The sequence below is a fragment of the Fistularia commersonii genome, chromosome 26, assembly GCF_037954325.1.
Source record: "Fistularia commersonii isolate RoL2024-O1a breed Wild chromosome 26, RoL_Fcom_v1.0, whole genome shotgun sequence".
Taxonomy (NCBI): Eukaryota; Metazoa; Chordata; class Actinopteri; order Syngnathiformes; family Fistulariidae; genus Fistularia; species Fistularia commersonii.
In genome coordinates this window covers 10,507,345-10,525,243 of record NC_141309.1, presented here as the reverse complement: position 1 = coordinate 10,525,243, position 17,899 = coordinate 10,507,345, and the positions used below count along the sequence as shown (strand labels likewise).

General features: G+C 38.8%; 1 protein-coding gene across 1 annotated transcript in view; it reads right to left on the bottom strand.

Annotated features, from left to right (window-relative positions):
* The window catches only part of pebp4 (phosphatidylethanolamine binding protein 4), a 53,761-nt gene that overhangs the window by 27,790 nt on the left and 8,072 nt on the right, over nucleotides 1-17,899 (bottom strand). The window contains exon 4 of the mRNA XM_086174100.1: nucleotides 2,104-2,202. Within this exon, the coding sequence (XP_086030226.1) occupies nucleotides 2,104-2,202 (99 nt within the window). The remainder of the gene's footprint in view (nucleotides 1-2,103; nucleotides 2,203-17,899) is intronic.

The following is a 17,899-nucleotide window of genomic DNA, read 5'->3' as shown; positions in this document are numbered from 1 at the left end:
GACATGATCCAACTGCTGATCCATTTTAATAGTTTTTGTGTGTATATATAGTTATGTATATTACTCATGTGAATTATCAACACTATTACAGACTTTGCACACAGACTTTGTATTTCATGTTGTTTACAATGTTCTTGTCCAGTCTTTGTTAACGTCCAGTCAGTATGAGGTGTAATTGTCAACCGGAGCCAAATTCTTGGTATGTGTGAACATATGGAGATATCAATCCATAATCTAGTCTTATCTTATCCTGCAGTCAGGTTCGCAAGGATGCCGGTGCTTAACCCAGCTGTCATTGGGCAAGAGGCGGGGTACACCCTGGACTGGTCCCCAGTCAATTGTCGGGACCCAAATAGGCAAGTAACCATTTAACTCTCTCATTCACACATCGGGGAAATTTTTCCAATGTATTCCAATCAACCTCCTGCATGATTTGGACCGTGTTAGACTGGGAGAGGCCGGAGAAAACCTACACAGATACGGGGGAGAACATGCAAACCCCACACAGAAATCGAACCTTGATCCTTCATGCTGTGAGGTGGAAGCGTTAGCCACTGCACCGTGCATGTGTATATATACACACACGCGCGCGCACACACACATATATTATTCATTCATTCACTGCAAAGAAATCACAACTCCACAGAAGAAACAAAAATCCAATAAATTCACATACATCTAAGGTTGTGTGAGGTCACCGAGCCACCTTGGTCAATTAAACACCTCCCACTACTGGTTGCCATCACTCAACAGGCTCATTAACCCTTATGACAAACTACCAGTCACAACCAGGAAAACATCCTGTCACACTGGCCAATCCCTGCATGGGCAGTGCAGGTCAACACCCACACAAGTGACAGGGAATTGAATTGCTGGAGAGAATGTAGTCTGTCAGAGCACTTGAAAGACATTTGTTTATTCACAGCTGGTTAAGCAGCCAGACTGAATTTTTATGGCCTTAATATTAGAGGCAAAGGTGATATCTAATGCAATTGTATATTTTGAATATTTTTTTGCCGTTTCCTATACTGTTAATGTATGCAAGTGATATAAAATAACTATTCAGACTTTCACAGGATAGCAATAATGTTGTTTCTCGTATCATCTTTACAGCACACAGCTGAAGAGCTGAATCACTGAAGTCTGAAAACCATAACCATTTAATGTTAACTCAAAATTACATATATCCCAGATACATCACATTTGGATCTGAGAATCAAAGTGGCATTCATTTAGCGTACACCGCCGCCGCCATCTGAAAGGAAACGGGAGCAGTGATACACCGCAGAAGCGTCTTTGTCTGGTTGTTTTCAGGCCACTAGTCTTAATCTACTAAGTTGATCTCCTGGTTCCCACAGGATTATAAAATGTCTGCAAACCTCTAAATATTTGAGGCAATCAACAACTCAAACACGCATTTGGCGTTAGAAAGCAAGAATGTGAAAACACACAAACGAATGGATAGAAAGGAGTGAAATATGAAGAGAAATAAGGGGATCGGAGCTGTGCCCATTTCGGGGGTGTAAAATATGGAGAAGTGTGGATCATTGGGGGAGCTGCTCTGCCTGGGGGAACAGATGAAGGAAGGACATTCTGCCAAGATCTCTCCACTGGAGGGGGAGCTGAGGTACTGCGGCTCTATGGGAGGAAGAGTGTGCGCCTCGCATGCTGCTTTCCTCAATCTCAGTCTCACACGCCTGAATTGACACGTCCCAGGCTTTCTGCGGCAGAGGGAAATTGCTGCTGACAGGGCCTTGCAAACTTCACAGCCATTTAGAAAGACTTACTCCCACACTTTTGTCACAGGCATTTATTGCACAAGATACATGATATGAAAAATTAACATTTTTGAACTTGGCATCATTTTTTCCACCAAGTTAGGCTTAAAAACCATTCATAATTTTTCAGCCTTGTGATCGGCCCTGGTGCACATGTAAACAGAAGACGTGCCAAGAGACCCGAGATTATGAAAACGCACAATTTCCCCCCAAAAAAGAAACCACTAGTTCATAAATTTCTTGCCATGTGTTCCTAATCGAATCGCAAATGGCATCATGAGCCCTGCACACCCAAATATTTAAGGCTATTGCTGACCAGCTGTACCTGTATGTCCACGATAAGCCAGTGCCTCCAGCGAGTAGATGTGGGTTTGGTGCGGCTGGGAGCATCAGGATCAGTCATCACAAGAACATATGTTTTTTTCTGAAAAGAAAAACAGATCCATACATCGTATACTGAATATAAAATGAGTATTTAACCACAGTACCATATAGACAAGGAATGGTCAAGAGACAGTTTCAGTAACAGCAGTTCCTGATAGTTCTCTCTTTTTCTTAATGGAGCAGCATACTGCAGTGTCTGTACATTACACTTCTTAAAGCATGGCAGCCATTTCTGCAGTGTTTAAAAACAGATACATTACTCTCTATATAAATTCTGAACATCAGGTCAGAATTCATATATATATATATATATATATATGGTACAAAAGTGATGCTTTTCTGGTTTGACACATAATGTACAAAACCATTTACTTCAACACACACAGACATACACGCATATATATATATATATATATATATATATATACATACACACACACACATATATACATATTTATACATAGATATACACACACACACACGTGACTCTTTTGTACAAAACTGATCAAACTAGCATGTTTGATCTGATCCTAAACACTTGTGTTAACATAATCACAACTTTCTGCCACTTGTCTGGTATCTTTTTGCCCCACAATCTGTCATAAGATAAAGTGAGAGAAAAAGCATTGAAACTAATACTTGATCACAGTTATTGGACGGTGACTTGGCGGCTTAATTGCCGAAGCATTTTCATTCGGTCTGTCCCTAAAAGTTAGAGAATTATGAGAGCAGATTGAATTATTGCGCGAGCACATTTGTCATCCCTGGTCTTGTGCCTAAAATCTGCCAGACCATATGATGGGCTTTTTTTATTTTGTTCACTTCCTCTACAAACAGATACATTAAACGCAGCTGTTTAAATCCACAATATTCTATTACTGTGTCAGTATTTTCAGCCGTATAAGACCACAATATTAGCTTTATTGCATTTAGAACAGATGTTGCATTTATTTCAATCTCTCACTGCCTACCAAGATTGGGTGGCAGTAAAACATTTGATGGAATCAAATGTGCAAATGACAAACAAGGCCCTCTCTAAATTTCTTTTTGCTGTGTCCTATCAAGCTGTTCTTAAAAGGCCCTTTAAAAATTATTCTAATCCAATGTACTTGAATAAGATAAAGAAGTAGTCATGTATTTTTCTGCAGATGCTCATTTTCAGAAGGATTCTCTGCCTACCTGACAAGCAGTAATAAGCATAAACAACTAAGCCTAATAATAGGATAATACTGTAGTCTCAGTGATAGTGCCTGCAGGTAACATCCAGACACACCAGCAACAATAGAGCCTCCTCCACAGACTGTCAAAAGTGACTCTATATCAGTGACCCCCCCAGGCAGCTTACCAACCATGACCTGTTGCCTTCTCAAGAGTTGTAATCCTCATTTGTACATGTTTGCTACCAGGCAAAGACATAATAATGTAGTTACACTAATATTTAAGTCAGATCCTGATGCATTCAGAAACACACACACACACACACACACACACACACACACACACACACACACACACACACACACACACACACACACACAGCAACTATAGCATTTAAGTAAAAAAATGACCTCCAGCCACAATTATAATGGAAAAAAATAGAACTTTATCGGATATTTCACGAACGTTAACATGGATAGAGATATGCTGTATAAGGCAGATTTTTCCTTTAAGCCAAATTTACAAAATTAAGAACATTTTGCAATTATTTCCAACAGTCACGACAAACAAACTATTTGTGGTGGACTGTGCTGAATTTTCATGCTTTCTGCACATATTTTGTTGTTAAATTTCTACCTGTAAGAATCTAGCTGGTCCAGCTGGCACAGGCAGCAAAAGACTCCCTCCATGCTTGCACTTCACACATTGTGGCATGTACCCTTCTCCCTTACAAGGACATTTTTTTCCTCCATCTGTCAAAATCCACATTAATTACGCGCAGATATGTGTGAAAGACTCCAGGGAAAAACAGATGCATACCCTGCCATCTGAAATAATCTATCAGGGCTCAAATAAACTAAATGTATATTAAATATGTTTAACGGTGCTCATTGTCAGAAATCATTACTGGAGGGCAAACAGTTTCCAAAAATATGCTGGAACTCTAATCGTCAACACTAATAACAAATGTAACAATTGACCTCTGATGGTAATTCTATTTTAGGAATTGCTTTTGCACCATAGCTAAACAGGTCTCTGAAAGCAGACAGTGTGTTTTCTGTGTAACAAATCTCTCAGCAAAGACTTCTTATCTTGCCCTGTTTAAACTCCTTTATCTTCTCCATTAATATGATCGTCCAGGCCTCTCCAAATCTGTGGTAAAATTTTGCTCCATAATGGTATGTATAGTTTACAGACTTTTGGAATAATTTCCCTCATAGCTGAAGTGAAATCTGGGTAAGTGTTGGATACGGACCAGAGAGCTCCAGCGGCAATGAGAAGGCCCTGGGTGCAGGTTGGAGGCGGGGTAGATTCAGCTTGCATTCTCTTGGGATTAACCTCCTACTGCCAGCTGTGATCACAGCAAAACGGTGATTTGAGACCACACCTCAGTGCCTAAAATAAACCCTTCAGCCAACTGAAAGTTTCATAGCTACTGGTCAGTGACAGAGTAAGAGGTATTTACACCTTTAGACACTGAAGGTGGAGTCTTTTGCTAAATGTAAATATGAAATGACACACTTGCAGTAATAGTAATGTATTTCATGGCTTTTTATTGTCATGAAATTAAACTATCATTCCATGCCACTTTAACAGAGTAGATTTTGGCATTGGGAGAACAAAGAAAGAGAAAGACCAGTATCTCTCAGGATGTAAGCAACTGACTTACCTTTGAGTGAACTCTGCTGGGGATGAGAATCAGAGAGTTGTCTAATCACTGCTCTCATAGAGCTGCCTAGGCAATCGAGCATCGCTTTGCTAACTGATGACACCGAGAAGGGCAAGAGTGAGTTAGTGAAAGAAGGGAGGGAGGGAGAGGAAGCCCCTCGGTGAGTTTACAAGTTCATGCTTTATCCCTGACCCAATACTTAACAGTGTCGTCTATGCATCTGCCAATTAATATATCCAATGCTTTATCCTCTCTGCTCCTTATCTCCTTCAGCCTCTGTGTAAAGAACTCACAAGGTTTCATTAAATGGTCAACTGTGCTCACTGCTCGGCCGAAAGCGAAGTAACGCATCGATCTCAAATCCCAGTTTAAGTAGCAAAAACATTTGAACTTGTTTGGTAATTAACAGGTATCTGTGTTGTGATTAAGAGACGGTGATGGCTTAACAAGCATCGACTGCAGCTTAGAGCAAGATTGAAAAGATCGATCTTTAAATGCAGAAAAAGATATACGGAAAAACATAGTAGAAGTCAGAAGGGGAAAAATCCTATCCGTATTTTCAAACAGATCAGACATAACATCTCCTTTAACAGTTAGTGAATTCCAGAGCACTAATAGTATCTCAGAGGCCAGAAGATCAAGTGGTTGGGAGAGTTAAGAATGGTTACACTGAAAGGATCCGGCAATGGCGTCGACTCTGATGCTGTTGAGGTCAGAGGTCAGTCTGACAACAGTAAATGAATTCTGCCCAAAAAATGGGGGCTGAACACAGATAAATGAGATCGAGGGGAAGCTATGACTCTCCCCTATAGTGCTTATTACAGATGAGGGGGTCTTTTTTACTATTAAACATTGCTGCCACTTGATGCAGCGAAGCTATCAAACCTCACTAACAGTTTAGGACAACACTTACAATATAACTGTCTGTTCAGAAAACCCTATTCTGATATTTCGCTGATACAGATATGGGCAAATGTGCAGAGGGCAGCCAGATATTTACAATAGTTCTTAGTCCATGTGTTTGAAGATTTAGATTATGTAAATGCCTCAGAGATCATGTTCTGCTTGTGTCATTTTACAGAACCCTTTATAGCTTTGAATAAAATGCTATATGGCAGATAATAAATATGAAATGTTCTACTAATTTCACATTAGTCAAGTAACTAGTCATAGTAAGCACTCATTAAATCAAAACGTTCAAAAATATTACAGTTTAATATGTTATGTGTTTCCAGGGGGAGCTTTCTAATAAGGTTGATGTTATATTTTTCTAACAAACAACCTGAAGAGTTCAAAAATCAGAGGAAAGCCTTTTTGGCTACATCAATTTTTTTCCTACATACAATGAATAGGTAAGACCCCTTTCATTCTACTTGGAGTATAAAATCTCTATCCCTCTCTTTAGATGCATTCAAACTGAGTGAGGTTGGCAAATAGCAGTACTTTTTGCTTCTAAACCTGGGTTGACTGAAAATATACATCCACATTGGTAGCCACCAAATAAAAGAGGCAAACAAAAAGTGTAGATTAAAGAAGATACTGTGAACCATTTGCATGATTTTGAAAGCATTTCCTAAAGAGACCCAGAACCCTAGGTGCAAAAAACAAACATGCACAAAACAACAGCTCAGATATAAACAACTCACACCATAAGCTTCCTCTCAACTTATTTTTTATTTATATTCTTAAGCTGGATATTGCCACAGACACTCGAGACATTTATCTTGATACATATCTTGGATCTGTCTACTATGCGTTAAAAAAACTCTCAGCACATCATTTAATAGTTCAATTATAGCTCTCCACTACCAATTTGCGTGCATAAAGGAAATGCAGTGTTTGCCTTGGCTATGGGTCTTTTGCTATCGTGTACCAGAAACAATATTGGACAAAAAGGGGGCATTCAATATTCAGAAATAGAGCATCGGGGGGCAATGTTGCCCATAGTTTTTAGGTTAGCGTGGAGCTAATGGACAAAGAAAGGCCACTAGAAAAAAGCGGTCAGGGATAAATTTACAGTGTAACTTAGTCAGTAGATACTTGAGCTAGATTCAAGAACTGTTTTAGAAGTAAAGGTTGAGTAGAGTGACAAAACACTCTAGCCCTGACATGTCAGATTTTTATCTATATATTTTTTATATTAAATATATATATATATATATATATATTCAGCCAACATACATTTCATTTCATTCTCTCTTTCCCATTTTTATGTCAAATAGTTTGCAGGAGCAGCTATGATTATCCAATAAAATCTTATCATAATTTCTTATTTGCCAGTGACATCTTTTCTACAAGACTTCAGAGCTGTCTTGTCAGTGCTAATAGCTGTATTTGTGCAGCAAATTGTTTCACTCCACTTTCACCCACTTCAGCAATGGATGCTACATGATTAGAAGTTGTAAAACAAAGTACCACAGCATTAGGGGGTCATGGAAATATTCGCTAGAAAAAATGCCATATGAATTGTAAATTGCGTTACTAAAAACGTTTGTAGGTTCACCAAATGTAATTTCTGACATATAGCAAAAGCTGGTGTTATAGGTTTTGAAAATTAATACTATTTCCTTGATACTATATATCATGGAATCAGTGCTTTCTGCAACCTTTGAACAATTTAACAATGGTTATGAGACTATCATGCCAGATATGTTGGAGATGTAACCCGATATAACCAATAGCAGTACTTAATGGTTGATTACCAACAAATATAAACGTATACAACCAGAATGTCAATGCTCGGTGTGTTCTTACGTGCCTCACACAGTTCGACATGCTCACTACCTCCAAACCTGCCTATTTTTAACACAGCCTCCCACCCACACAGGAGTGGAGTGTGAAGTGGCTGATGAATCCACACTTTGAGGAGCCACATGGTCAGAGGAAAGTCACTTGTGGATACAAATGCATTCTATATGCCCAAAGACAGCGTTGCTACTGGGTCCCCACTAGGTAACAAACACAGCAGTGTGCTATAGAGGAACAGTGGTTCAAAAGAAAAAAAAGACAAGAAATGAAAGCGCACAATCATTTAATGTATGAAAACACAGGACTAAACAAAACATTTATATTTCGTTTCAGAAATGGAAACATTATTTTCTTGGGTATACTTTGATTGAATTCAAACATGAAATAAGGAAATACAGGATAAAAAGCAACACAATATCTAAATGATTCCATTGAATTTAAATGCCTCAACTGTATTTCTATGTCACTTGTAAAATGCAGATGATATTTGTCACTGAAAGCAGCATTTTCGATCACTTTAAAACATGTTTAAAATGCATCTGCAACTCTCAAGCTTGTATGTTTGCAGAGTGTTGCTGCAATGAAGCCATGCCTAACAGAAAGATAGTTCACAGTCTGATTGAAGCTTGAGGGGGGTAAAGGAATTAGTGGCAGCCCAAGGAACAATTTCTTCATTTCTCAAACAGTGAAGACTTCTTTCACTGCACCATGCTTGCGAACACAGCCGCGCTCATGTTAAGCTTATTAGTCACCCTGGATGCGATCTTGCTAGCTGAGGCTTTCAACACTTTCTAGTGGTGGCTTTACACACATACACCTACTCACTACCATGAAAGCATTAGAGCAATACTAAAACACAGTAGCTTCCACTAACAGGTAACATGGAGCCAGGTGCAACAGTATGATCCCGAGATCTTGCCCAAGCTAAATTAGGCGTGGAAAGTGAGGCACAGAACAAATAATTGTATCATGCGATTTGGCTGTGGACACAACACAGTTGAACAGGGCAAAATACAGCACTGAACTTATGAATATAACTACTTTTTCAAGCTTGACACATTTTAATGTAAAAAAAATTAAAACAAATACATTTTTTTTGGACAATTGCAGCCGACCAATGAAAGTTCAGGGTGATCAAATTCTACTGTGTTTACTGGAAAACTACAACTGTAGTTTCTTGACCCCTCATACCACATCTGTTGGTGGACTTTACATGTAACAAAATATGCACAACAAAGTCAGTATCTGCCGCAAACCAAGAAAAAGGTCTAAACACAATTTAGGTACCTGCTACAGCTCATTGCATGTCATAACAGTTGACATTATCTGAAGCATCACATTTTATTTTTGCAACTCTAGCACGTGTAGAAAAAAACAGAAAACAGAATCTGTAAAAAAAAAAAAAAAAAAAAAAAAGTCTTATTTAAAGATGGAAAAATGAATGCCACATTTTTATATTTCGAAACTGTTTACAATGCCCACAATAGCACCTTGTTTAAAAAAGGCTTAACATTTTTTTTACACTTGTTGGAAAAACATCATGTAGCAGAAACAATTCTGAAGATGATCAGATACATGCTGCCACGAAGCAAGCTTAGTTGTAGGCACTCATGACACCCATTTCCATTTGGCCATCAGAGCTGTTAAAAGGTGTCAGGGCTGTTCACAGGCACTGCTTGTTTCACCAGCCAAGATGGCTTCCACATTTTTTCTATCATGATTAATTATGGTTTCTGATGGTAGTACAGTGAGAAAGTGTAAATTATTCCCACATTTTCTTGTGCCCTCCGTTCAGTCACTGTTGTGTAGGAAGATGCTATTGACGCCATTCATGGATGGCGACCAAAAGGCATCTACATGGGGTGGCAAACTCTGGTGACTATCAAGGGGTGGTGGTGGGGGGGCTTGGCGTATCGGCTGAACATAGTCCAGACTGCCAGTTGACAGGGCCGGATTTTCCAGTATGGAAGACTCTGATTTAGTGGGTGAAGCAGGGTGTTGGGAGACTGGGAGAGAGGACTGCCCAGGGCTTGGAAGCTTGAAAAAAATATTTCAAACAGACAAGCACCGTCTGTGTTCCAATGTCACCAACCCACCCGTCTGACAATCAGGGGCATGTTATCACACAAGCTCTGAGTAATTCAAGGAACTCTCTTATCACCTTAGAAGATGTTGCAATTTCAGACATCAGTGTGCTGTGAGGACGCAGCATGAGAAATACTGTTAAATGATAGAGCGCAAATATGAAAAAAATAAATGTTACAGAGAGCACATTAAAACAGAAATAGCAAAGCTTTTTAAAATGCAAAGACAATGCAGTGCTTTGCACTCATCCTCAGCAAAATCCACAATGTCTTTAAAAAAAAAAGCACACTGTGCAAGGAGGACTAAAAATCCTTAGTTTTGGAGAACTGGTTGAAATAAAATAATTCATCTGACAGATCATTTTGTGCATGTTGATATATTTAGAGCTGTCAGTGAGGACATCACAGAGAATGGCACTTATATCACAATGCAGAAACTGTTATCAGAGAAGGTACAGGTTTATGGTTCAAGGGCTCGTCCATTCATAGAGAACAAGCTCAGCCTTTCTGCCTGACACACTGATAAAGACAGCACAAATAAAACAGCTCCACAGCTCCATCTTTGCCTCTCCCCAAGGGAATAATATATCACCCATCTGAATGTGGCACGTATTGAATCATTTCCAGCGTTGATGATTCATTTGAATAAATCAGCCTTTTTCATTTTGCCAACTTGAACCAATACAGAAATAATGGAAAGTGAAGTAACGTTGTTAGGTATGAGGAAGGACAGGTGTTAGAGTGCTCTACAGGACTGGTAATCCTAATCCCCTTTCAAGGAACAATTAATGACTACAGCAATAATCTTCGCATATATGTTGTTGCAATTCCTTTTTAACTGTCAACCATAACCTGCCTTACTCATATAGACCAAATCCAGGGGGATATGTTGCTGCAGGCAGATAGGATCTTATCCTAGATTTGCATAGATAAATGCACAGCAATAATTCAAGAGGCGCACATGGCAGGTATAGTTCTGACCTGTGATATATTCTATGGCTATCTCTAATCTGACTATGTACTATTGATATGACCTGCTCTCAAGAGATTAATTTTCAAATAAGGATAAGCCACAGAAAACAGACCACTTGCCACTAGCATTAACTCCTTACAACTATCAAATATTTTGAAAAGAATTAAATATGGAAGCTTCAAAAACAAAAACTTTTTTTCCTCCACAAAAAAAAGCTACGGATGCACAAGATCAGCCTATCGGCAAATATGAAAAATCAGCAGCTAGTGCAATGAAAGGGTTATATCCGCATTCAAGCTAAGAGACATACTCTAACATACACAGACACAAATCCTGTTGAGCTGAGCCGAGCAGAGATACCCTACCAGCCCTCCAAGGCACAATTAGGATTTCACGGGGGGAAGAAATCTACATTCCTGCACACATGAAAAAGTCCTTTCTCCCTCCTCACAACAATATCAACTTTTTACTCAAGGAAAAAACCTGAAGCATTCGATAGGATTTGGACAAAGAAATAAAAAACAAAGCCAGAAAAAAAAAAAAAATCTAAATTTAAGCTGCAGTTGTTAAAGAAAAAATATTATGGTTGAGGAAAATCCAGTTCTAAGCCTTCCAGTTCCAATCAATTTCTCCTATTCTCTGTGATATGAAAAGAAGCAACCACTCATACGGTGTTTGAAGTACTCATCTTTGTGGAGCTGTAGTATGTTCAACAATATTGTGTAAAGACAATCTCAGTTTATGATTTAAACACCAGTCAGACATTCAGTCCATGTGCTGGAGGTCAAGTATCTGACTGTACCTGAAGAGATTCAACAAAACACTATTTCATTTCATCAGCAATCGTGGAATGGTAAGTGGACACATTTACAGAAACGCATCACGGTGAAATTACAAGCATGCTGTACATGTAAGGACATCTTCAGATGTTTTTGTACAAATAAGTTGTTATTTGCTCGTGGGTTATAAACTCCATTAACAAAGCTATTAGTGCGGATCATAAATCAAAAGTAATATCTAATTAACAACAAAAAGACTGCGCTTTGCATTACTCCGGTGTACAACAACGCGGTCACTGAAAAATATAAGCTAGATTAGTTGTTGATTGGACAACTGCATATCATAAAATATGCTTTTACCCCGTCTGCTCACTTGGCGTCACATTCAACATGCTTCTTGTCTGACTATTTAAGTTCGTATTTTTCTTCGGTCATTGTCATACTGTGTGTTCTCTCAGTTTTGCTTAGCCATCCATATTTTGCTGCCCGCTCGAATTTATTTTGTAACACGCTTACTTTCTACAGATTACCATCAACGCCTGCAGGTACACCTGTCCGATCACAACCCAATAGCATTTTTTTTTTTTTATTCCAGGGCACATTATGACAAAGCACGAGGTTTTAATAGACCTACAATGTTTTGCTCTTGTTACTATTCCAAGCAGTGATCATCAGGGTCACAGAGTGAGGTGACGGTCATTTTCTGCATTAAGGGGTTCTGACGTTTGACAGCCTTAAAAACTATTTGTAATGGAGGTTGCAGTCATTAAAGTTGCAAAGCATGTGGACCAGGTTATTGATGATATCTCTCAGTGTCCCACAGGAAAGATTTTTTTTGAGCGCAGGGTTTTGAAGCAGGGCCCTGCTGTGCAGAGTTTACATGTTCTCCTTGTGTCTGCGTGGGTGTTCTCTGGTTTCCTCCCACAGTCCAAAAACATGCAGTGGGTTAATTGGAGACTGTAAATTGACCAGATGTGTGAAGGGGGAGTGAATGGTTATATGTCTCTAAAGCAGCGCTTTTGATAGACTGGAGACAAGTCCTCCAGTGCATGTTGAATGTGTATTGAGATGCGGGCTAAATTGTCTCATTGGGTGACATTTTCATCTCCATTATTATTGCTATTTCTATTCCCCTTTCTTATTATACATTGCACAAATTTAATGTCAGCTCACTTTTATCATTTCTGCTTTGCTGTTATTTGCCAATGAGTGCTGCTCCCCTGGCTGTATGCAGAGCCCAGCTGATGTAGGTGAGGAGAGTATTAATCAAGGTGACAACATCTCATTACATAACTGTAAGTGAAATAAACACCCGCCAGTAGTCGTCCCCAAACTTTTGACAGTCAGCATAAAATATGTGATAGACCAAAACTAGAAACAGTGGAACATGTACTCAACTCTGTTCTGTGAATTACAGGGAACCAAGTGCTGCCCAGAACCCTACCAGATCTGCTGTTGTGGACATAAGGACCCTTTGACAACACAGGACAGTACTGATGTTGTTGAAAATTAATTCAGTTATGTCATCACTTATTTTCTGACAAGAATCTTATTCCCAATTTCAATAAGTTAACTGCATGTGAATGTTTTATTTGGCAGATGTTGCTGAACAACCAGTTGTTCTTCTTGTTGAAGAACAACTATGACATAAATGACCCTTATTTCACTTTTGACTGTCCAAACTGACCACAAAATGGCTTTATTTTCAATGTTCAAAGAAAAATTGTAACTCCAAAACTGAGACATTTGAAAGACAAGTCTGAGATCAAGAAAAAGATGACATATGATTAACATGTGTCTTTCACAACAAAAAAAAATCAGGGTACCTCCATTAAAATACATGTATTTTTCTAATAAACTCAGGCAAACTATCAGGCATTTATTCAAAAACAATAAATGCCCTTCATCTCCGATCTAACTTTGTTAGACATTACACTAAATACCACAATGAAAATAATGGCTTCAGACTTCAGCTACGATGAATTTCTCCATGTTTAAACATTCAGATCAACTGAAGTTATCTGGAAAAAAGTATGCCCTGCAGCACATCCATAGAGCATTATGCCAAATAAGGACATGAGCAGCAGTTGAGTTTGACCAAGACCTTTTAGCTGTCCAGCTTGTGAAATGGAGTTTTAAGATAAACACATTGTAAGCGTCACTATGTATTCTCAGATTTGTGTCGCGTCTGAAGAAAAGGTTAAGCACATCATATATCTGAAAATGCTCAAATCTGCAGTCAGGCATTAAGGTGGCATTCAGCTAAATCATGTCATCATCACTACTCTTCAGTATTCTCATTATCAATACCTCTCATGACATTCAGAGAAAGAAACAAAGCATCCTGCCAACACCTACTCTGTGAGAGAGTGCTTTCAGTTTAGCTCAAAAGCTGAGAGCTCCAAACCTCCACACCATAGTGTGGGCAGTTCTGGCAGAGCCTGCACCTAAGAACACTGACTGAGAGCAACAGTTGGACTAATAACAGAACAAAATAACAAAAAAAAGGACAGTGGGGACAGGCACCGCGAAGCTGAGGAGCAGGTTGACTTCTGCCCACCTCTCTTATTCAAGAGCAAAAGATGTCCACAATGCCTCTAAGGTCTTAGTGCCATGGGGGGCGGTGAGCTCTCAGCTTCAGCCACTTCAGGGTAAAGCAAATCACTTTAATATGTTAAGAAGATTAAGATGGATAAATGTCTAGATACATTTTTTGAGAAGCCACATAAATCTCTAGTGTTTTTATTTGGGGAGGGGCGGTGTGTGAGTCAGTCGAGACTATCAACACAAACCCACCAAAATGCAATGCGATTGGCTAAGGAAAATTGGGCTTATTTGAGATTTTACATTTTAAGCTTCTTGAATCTAAGTCCATCCCACCTCTGTCTTATTATTTTTAACACCAACCTTTGGGACAACAAAACTATGGGAGGAAATAAATATATAAATAAATCAACAAAAAACAAATACTGGTCACAGTTTCATGCACCACTGCTCTCTCAGCTTACACATAGCTGTCTTATCCAGTTTATAATACCATAGGTCAATGTCTTGAAAGACTGCTAATCTGCTGTTGAAAGCATGTCAAAAACACTCAAAAAGACAAGAGGGTTACAGGTTGAGATTTGTGAAGTGAAAAGCTTATTGAATCTTAGTAACTTTTCAAGTGCATATATGAAGTTGTATTCATTAATTGAAAAATGTATATTCTGAACATGACGGTCGCTTTACTTTTCTCTATGTGAAGACTAAGTGATTTGAGAGTGCCCTCCTGTCGGCTTGCTGTATTCGGAATTGAGAGAAAAATAAAAAGGAAGACATGGAACAAACATTGTAAAAGGGTTAACATACTATTTTCTCTTCTTCCAAACTACTGAATCAAGAAACTGACAAAAGGCAGCCTTGTCTTCCAAACTTCTCAGATTCATGAATGCGTCAATGGACCTGATAGCCTATAAATATTATAAACCATTGTTCACTATTGATGCACAGTAGTTACATAATCTGGACCTTTTAAGAAAGAGGAAGACAGTACAACATTTTCAATATATTAACAGGAGAAGTTAAGAAAACATGAGAAACATTTAAAGTAGAATTTATCAAAGAAAAGCTTCAATAAAGTGTATACCACAGAACCAAGGTTTACTTTTACTATGCCAAACGTGTATTAACCTGTTTTTTTCTTACAGTGTCTCTCCATCCAGAGTTAAGACAATAAGACCACTGGGGAGATGAAGGGGATGGCATTATGGAGAGTTAAGCATGATGAGCAGCCCTGAAGCTGTTCTTAAAGAAGGTGAATCAGAGGATTGGGACACACAACTGTAACTAAACCCTATGCCGGACCACAAATGAGAAGCACAAAACATTTTGGGCAAAATGCCACTAAGCCATGCATCTGTGTCTTAAGTAAACTTCGAATGATCATTCTTAACTTTGAGATTTCTTAGTTTTGAGAAAAGAATGCTGTTAAGAAAGCAAATTAACCCACTTCCAAGCATAAAAACAACAGTAATCCTGTCCATAAAGTTCTGCAGTGTCCATTCTCACCAAACTTAATGTAAGTACGAGTACAACTTCAAAAACTCAAAATCTCAATCACAGTCAAAGTTTTATATTAGTTAGAAAGATCCTTAAAGAGATTAAAAAGCAATGTTAGGTCCTCCAATGGAAGGGAAAATGTAAAACTAGAAAGAATATGAAAATCTAAAAACATAGAAAATGCTTTTTGAAGAGTTATATTGTTGTAAGACTGTGTTTTATCTGGTACATTTTTTTTCCTGCCATTGCATACCACATTAAGAAAATATCCTACCGCTTTAAAGTGTGACCCAGTCATCTCCAGATCTTACAATGATTCCCCGGCAAATGTTAGGTTTCTGTGGTGCATATAAATAGAAATTTAATCTTGTATGTTTGTCTAAGTATCCACAGCAGCAGATGCACTTCCCATGCAGATTATGAATCTCTGTTTGAACAGATCTTGCTGTCAATGTATATGAACTGACAAGATAGAGTGTCTGTGTGAATACTGAATAATAATCAGGGAGCGCAGGTTCAGGTGATATTTTATTAAAGACCTTCAGCTCTTTTTAGGCTATTGCCCCTAAAATTAACTTTGTTCACAAAAGTGAATCTAATTAATGAGCTCATAATTGACATGTTGAGTCTCCTGCTGGAAATTTGCACATGGCTTCAACAAGTGGAGCTGAACCCTTTTCAAAAATAGATGGTTGACACTTGTGCGCAGCCATTACTGTCACCATGTTTTGGGTGCTATTTATCAGAATTTCTCCTAGTCGGATCAGACAAAGTCATGGACAAGGAAGTACCCACTCCATTTACGAGTTCTGAATAATTGAAGAAATGTTGTGAATGCTCCAACGCTTGAATAACTAAAATCACAATTAGACCAGGAAAAAGTGTTTTTTCAGAAACTTAACACAGTGTATCTGAGCATATGATAAAAACAAATTCCAAAATGATTCCCTATCTACAACTAATCAATACACATTGATGGGGGTTTCAAATAAAAGTTGGATGGATGCACAACTATATCACTTGCCACTGTAGAGGGCAAGAGATCTGCGCACACGCACACACACACACACACAGTGGACAAACTGTTCTTTTGCATGTAAAGGTGGCTTTGGCTGGCCATGGCCTATCTTCACTTGACTAAATATGCACAATCAATCCAGGGATCCTTATAACAGAAGGTTGTAATCCTCCATATAGGATTGCATGAAACATACATGTAGTGGAGAAATGGGTTATAAATTAATTGTGCTGGTCATCGGTAAGCTTTACAGGTTGTTATAATGACAAAGGGGGACATAAGCTGAGGAAATGAACTCCCTGAATCTTAATCCAGCATAGCCGAAACACCCACCTAATGACACAGAGGACACAATCAGATGGACATTATCATACATATTTCACTTGTTGACCCTTGCTGTCATATAAAGGCTCAAGAAAGTGCAGAGTCTGTTGATTTAAATATACATTCATGGGTCTTTGCTGAATGGATACGATCGCCTACTAAGAATAAAATCCCCATCTTGTATTCTCACATCCCCAACATGAAGACCTATCAGGAACCCTGCATGGGTGGACATGTAGGCTTTCCTAGGAATGACAGGGTCTGCTAGAGAGGAACCCCACCCTCGCTTTCTCTAGCATGCCAACACAGAGGAGAGTGGGCAGCGCTGAGACGGCAGCCTGCCGTGGGCACTGCCAGGCTTAAAGCTGCCCTGTCGTCATCAGAGGCTTGCAGAAAAGAACGTTGAGATTCACCAAAAAAAAAAAAAAAAAAAAAAAGAAAAAAAAAAAAAAGAGGAGGGGGATCGTTGCATTTAAATCCTCTCTCAACGCCCCCACATGTTTTAGCAAAGCATAAAAATCATTCACAGAGAGAGAAAGCAAAAAAGAAAAAGATAGAGGGAAATAGAGAGGAAACAGCTATTAGCAGCAGTAAGCAAGCTCAAGAGATCATAGTGAGGCAGCTCTAATCGCAGTAATGGTTTAAACCCTCATTCCATCCACCAGATGCAAGAAATGTCTACCCAAAAAACAAGGCTTTGAAATCCCCCATGTCTAAGAATGTGCCCTGTGGCTACGGTCCCTACTGAGAAAAAAAGAAAAAGATATAACTCCAAAACTGACTCCGGTGTTGGAGTAACTATGAGGTAAATATAGCTTCTGTGGCCTGTGTTCTTTACACCTACTGCATCAAGGAAAGATTAGCATGCTTTTATCAAAATAAAGACACATACTTGAAATAATATGTACAGTGTCAGTGATTATCCCCGAAGACGTAAACATTA